Source organism: Platichthys flesus, chromosome 6 (genome assembly GCF_949316205.1).
Source record: "Platichthys flesus chromosome 6, fPlaFle2.1, whole genome shotgun sequence".
Lineage (NCBI taxonomy): Eukaryota > Metazoa > Chordata > Actinopteri > Pleuronectiformes > Pleuronectidae > Platichthys > Platichthys flesus.
This window is the reverse complement of record NC_084950.1, coordinates 4,536,896-4,542,064: the sequence shown is the minus strand read 5'-3', so window position 1 is coordinate 4,542,064 and position 5,169 is coordinate 4,536,896. Positions and strand designations below refer to the sequence as shown.

Genomic DNA, 5,169 nt, shown 5'->3' with positions numbered 1-5,169 from the left:
CCTCAAATTGGAATTTTATTTTCAAATATTTCATGTGAGTCCTCCAAAATATGACAAAACATTAAAAGATGTAAACTTAGCTCCTTCTCCACAGGTTGTTTCACACAGAGACAATATGTATCATATGTATTGAAGGTAAAAATAAGAGGATCCTCTGTGGTTGTTTCACCAACATTTAAATTGTGAAGGTTGCAGAAACCTTTATTTGATGCTGAATCTCTGTTGGTGAACACAAAGAGCTGCTTTTCAGGGATAAACAAACACATCAGTTCAAATCATTCAGTGTCTCAAATGTGAGACGAAGGGAGACCTCTGTTTGAGTCTGTTTGTCCAGCAGGAGGCGCCATCTTCTCCTCTTTGGTGTTTAATGGCAACTTGTATCCTTGTCTCTGCATTGCTGCCATCTTCTTGAGTGAGTTACCTCCTGCAGGGTCTGGTCTGTCTCATCAGTCCACTTCTCCTTAGTGTCCCAGGTGTGTTCTGGCTCGTCCTCTCCCCACACTCCAGTTTGTCCTTTAAACTCACTCCTGTTGCTATTCCCTCCATCATTTCCTCCTCTCTGTCTGGTACCTGTTCACGAAGGCCTGTTGGCTCCTCTATGCTGTGGAATGTCCCATTCAGGTTTCTGTGTCCTATTCTTGAGTCTAGGTGATACCACCTTCTCTTTCCTCCCCCGTTTCCCTCAGTTCAGTGTACACATCTCCCTCTTGTCGCCCCAGTGCTGCTGCCACTCTGATTTCCTTCCATGCAATATACACTTTTCCTCTGATTTAAAAAAACAAGAAGCATGCTCTTCAGTGTTTCATGAGACAAATCTTTTAGTTCAGTTTGCAATCTTTTCAATAATTTACATTTTTTTGTTACATTTTATGCAATCACATATCAGGAGATCAATAAAATAAGCTTTTTTAAGTTTTATTATTTCGAGCTGCAACAGCAGCATCTTTGTCATCAGTGCTGCTCCACCCGTTTGAGCCTCCGGCTGCCGGCCTTTGCCACAGTGATGACCACGATGAGGAAGACGCCCATGGTCCAGACCCCGGCTACAGGGAGCACCACAGTGGACAGTATGCCTGAAACAACACAGATCACAGAGAGCAGTCACACAGGTCAATATAGCGGGGCCTATGGAGAAACAAGACAAGAGGAAAGTGGGACACAGATAGAACTTTGGTTTGGTCCCAATGACCAGAGCTTACTGGATTGAGGTCTGTGAGGCATTTCGATTCTGATGGGTCCATATGACAGGAGACCCTGGAGGGGGTCTGCCCTCACTGCTGCTCTCTTACTGATAGAGTTACAGCTCTGCAGAGGAAACAATAAGACACTGTCATCTTAGAAAAAAAATGACTCTTCATCGTTTATATATATCAATTCACAATGACACCATCAAAACATCCTTAGCTCAACCACATGTTTTCAACCCGGTCTCTTTGTTTGAAAACAGGATCAAGCAAAAACTAGTTGACACACATCCACTAAACCTGATGGAAGGATGCAGTATGTGTCAGGGAAGAACCCATTAACTCTTGTAACAGACCCAGGAGCTCTGAGCTATAGAAGTGCGCTCACAGGGATACAGGACTGGTGGTCGTCGGGCTCACACAGCTGCACGGAGCAGTGCAGGTAGAAGGCGTTTGGTTCGGCTGTGAAGCGGAACATGTCGAAGCTGTAGCGGACGGTGGAACTCTCTCCATTCTTGCCAGACTCTCTCTCGCTCACGTTGAGGAAAGAGACAGTTTGGTCGTTCACGCAGCTGAATGAAGAGGAAGAGGAGAAGGGAGGTTATTGAGTATTGAACACAGAGCAGTACGGAATGTAGCCTGAGGATCAACAGTCTGCAGAGAGAGAGGACTGCACCCGTTCTGGACCAGCGTGTAAGCTGATCCCTCGGTCGAGTTGGGCTGAGGAGACTGAGTGGCCCAACACTCGTTGATGCGGAGCAGGAAGAAATCTGCCGGCTTTGTCACGGTCACCTCCACGTACACCTGGAGACATCTTGTTAGAGTTCCTCCAAAGACAAAACACTCACGGTACAAATAACCAACATCTGAGTGGTAACTGATCGATGAGAGTAGGAACCTTGTCTCGGAGTTCAATGGTGGGGGCGCTGGTGAAGGCCTTTGTGTACGTGTGGTCTTTGTAGAGCATCATCTGGATCACAGCGTCGAGTTCATCTGCTCGTATGACCATCTCACTGAGCGTGAGCAGAGAGAGAGGGAAAGGGAAAGTCTGATTGGTCACTTTAACTTAAGACATGTGATAACAGCATTCATTTATAGGATGGGAAATAATTTGGGATGAATATAAGCTTTAGAGTCTCTCTTGTTGAAGATATTTCTGTGGATCAGCTGCGATGAACTCATAAGTACCTCCAGGTTTGGTTCAAACCCGCCCCTACATTGTTGAGTTATTCTGCACACACACACATTCCATCAGCGTCCTGTCTTTCACACGTTGCTCCTCGTTTACCTGGAGAACGGAACGACAGGGAAAGGCAGGCTGACGGTCCTGATGTACGGGAAGACGCACGTGTAGTCGATCTTAATGACGGGATCTCTGATGATGTTTCCCATCACCTGAGGGTCCGTCAGCAAACTCAGAGAGTACGACACGTGAGTAATGTTTTTCTGCAACAGGGGGAAGATTAGATAAAAAACACACAATAAAACTGCCGTTTGTGGCGCCAACTTGAAATGTTGGCGTTTCTTGACTGCGCAAGTGAGATCAACTAAGTGAAAGTCGACCTTTGCAGTGAAGGTATTTCTGTTGATGTGTATAAAGTACTTTGCAGTAGTACCTCCAGCGGTCTGCCTCCACACTTCAGATACTGCTCTTTGGAGATGGAGGACATGAAGTACGACACGCCGTCGATCACCTCCTTCTGAACACGACACGTTTTGTTGGGTAAGTGCAGCGACTCCAGCGGCACGTTGTAGTACTTGAAGAAATCCTCTACTACTCTCATGGCAATGTAGTCTCTGCCACACATCACTGCAATTTGTGCATCTGTAAAAGTCAAGGGTGATAAATAGACACACATACGTCTCAGGGGGTTTCTCCCATGAAGACAGGAGAACTACTCGTGGAACATGTTGTGATAAAACTTTACCTACTTTTGTCACACAGGTCTCCATAATACCCCACAGTGCATTTGCAGCGGCGCTGGTCTTTGGTCAGAACACAAGTTGTTTGGTTGGTGCAGTGTTCAACGCTGCAGAATCCTGACGCACACACACACACACACACCAGATTCAAACTACAACACACACATACTTGATTTCTACAACACAACATATTTAAATTAAAAACACATTGAACCATATTTAAATTACAACAGTTAAACTACAACACATTCAAAAGCCAACACATCTGACATTATAAACTAAAACATATTTAAACTAAGACACATATTGAAACCGAGACATTTAAATTACAACAAATTTTAAACTAAAAACACATTTAAACTCATCACATCTGACATTTTAAACTACAACATATTTAAACTACAACACAACAGATTTAAACTACAACACACCATATTTAAAGTAAGACACATATTGAAATAACGACACATATTGAAACTGAGACATATTTAAACAACAAACAAAAACAAAGCAGACACACACATGCGGAACAAATTCCAAACTACACCACAGATTTAAACTACATATTGATATATAAACTGCAGGTGAGACACACTTACCTTGGACACTGGGGCACGTGAGGCCGAGCAGGAGCACGAGGAGCGCGCTCAGCTGTTTGAAGTGAAGAAGCTGAATCATGTGATGAATAAACTTCTGAATGGAAAATAATTGTGTTGGAACTTCGCTCACCTTCGTGTGGATCCGACTCATCTCTGTAAAATTATATTTTTAACGTTGCTCTTAACTTTATTTGCAGTCAGACGTGATTTTCTCTTTCTCTCTCTCTCTTTCTCTCTCTCTCTCTCTGCTGATCTTTAATGATCAACAGCTGTGTCACATCTGTTTGTGCCTGCAGGGGGAGCTCGTGGTCCAATTGTCTCTGTTGATGCTGTTTTTATAGTGCTATGGAAACATCATTTTTTTTTCACCAATCATTTTATTATTAATATAATTATTAACGAATATTATAATAAATACGAAGATTGACACCAGTAGTTATACTAGTAGCATTGTATTATATAAATATATGTTTATATATTGACATACTTTGTAGTATATATACAATACAGTGTATATACTGTACATATTTTTATATAAATATATTTCTGAACAAGTTGCTGTTAAGTCATATTTAGCAGGATGATGAGTTTAATAAGAGAAACTCAAAAAAAATTGATATCTATCTGAACATGATGGATGATGCAACACAAACTTGGATATTTAGTTTCAACTTCATTGAACACAGTGTTTTTATTGTTACACTTCAAATGAGACAGTGGGTGACTGGTAAGAAATGTTTCCACGGGGAGCGTCATGAAGTGGGTCACTGGTTTTTCCCTCCAGAGCCAACTCCTCTCCCCCGGAGGCTGAGTCCATGTTTCCAGAGGGGATCGTCACACAGGCCTCCCTCCTGTCAGAGAAGAGACCATCTGTCTGGGTCAGGGCGGATCAGAGCCACCAGAGGTTATTGATAAGAGGCTCATGATGAGATAAACGTGTGGTGTCCCTGCTTCTTTTATATTTGTGATAATTCGAGTAGATTTCCTTCTCTGATATGAAATATGAAATGAAAATGGCTACAGTCACTTCAATGGTAAATGTTTGCATAAAGGATAACGACTAATAAACCACAGTTAGAACTTATGTGTTGCTTACAACGAAAGCCCCTTGAGTGATGGTTGAATGATATAATTAATTATCTGATGAATTTCTTCATGTTTTCTATATAAGGAGTAGAAACACTATAGTCCCAATATATTTATATCTTTATTTAACCAATCAGGATGCAATTGATAAAAATGAATGGATGTTCGTCTTATTTCAATTCTGACATATAACCGTTGTTATATTTGCCAAATAAGGTATCCTGGGCCAGAGGATGGAAGAGTTTCAAACCTTAGGCCATTTTAAATGATGGATACATCATATTCTGTGAAAAACACATATGGTGAGGAGGGGTTTATTAAATAATTGAAATAATCTGCTTGTATCATCTCAAACTAATTCTAACTCTTCTTTACCT

The 5,169-nt window shown here is 41.8% G+C and overlaps 1 protein-coding gene across 1 annotated transcript; it reads right to left on the bottom strand.

The window, feature by feature from the left end:
* Positions 1-793: 793 nt before the first annotated feature.
* On the bottom strand, positions 794-3,999 carry zpd (zona pellucida glycoprotein d). The gene is made up of 10 exons (XM_062389344.1): positions 3,837-3,999; positions 3,707-3,758; positions 3,117-3,224; positions 2,801-3,009; positions 2,473-2,630; positions 2,083-2,197; positions 1,861-1,988; positions 1,573-1,756; positions 1,200-1,305; positions 794-1,073 (listed from the first exon to the last, which is right to left on the bottom strand). Exons 1-10 carry the CDS (start codon positions 3,855-3,857, stop codon positions 952-954), a joined length of 1,203 nt encoding a protein of 400 aa, XP_062245328.1. The 5' UTR covers positions 3,858-3,999; the 3' UTR covers positions 794-951.
* Positions 4,000-5,169: the final 1,170 nt, after the last annotated feature.

Coding starts and splice junctions, on each gene's coding strand:
- zpd (XM_062389344.1), bottom strand. CDS start 3,857: ATGAGTCGGATCCACACGAAG. Junction 2,631..2,800: donor GTGGAGGCAGACCGCTGGAG/GTACTACTGCAA, acceptor CCCCTGTTGCAG/AAAAACATTACTCACGTGTC. Junction 2,198..2,472: donor CCTGTCGTTCCGTTCTCCAG/GTAAACGAGGAG, acceptor GCTCACGCTCAG/TGAGATGGTCATACGAGCAG.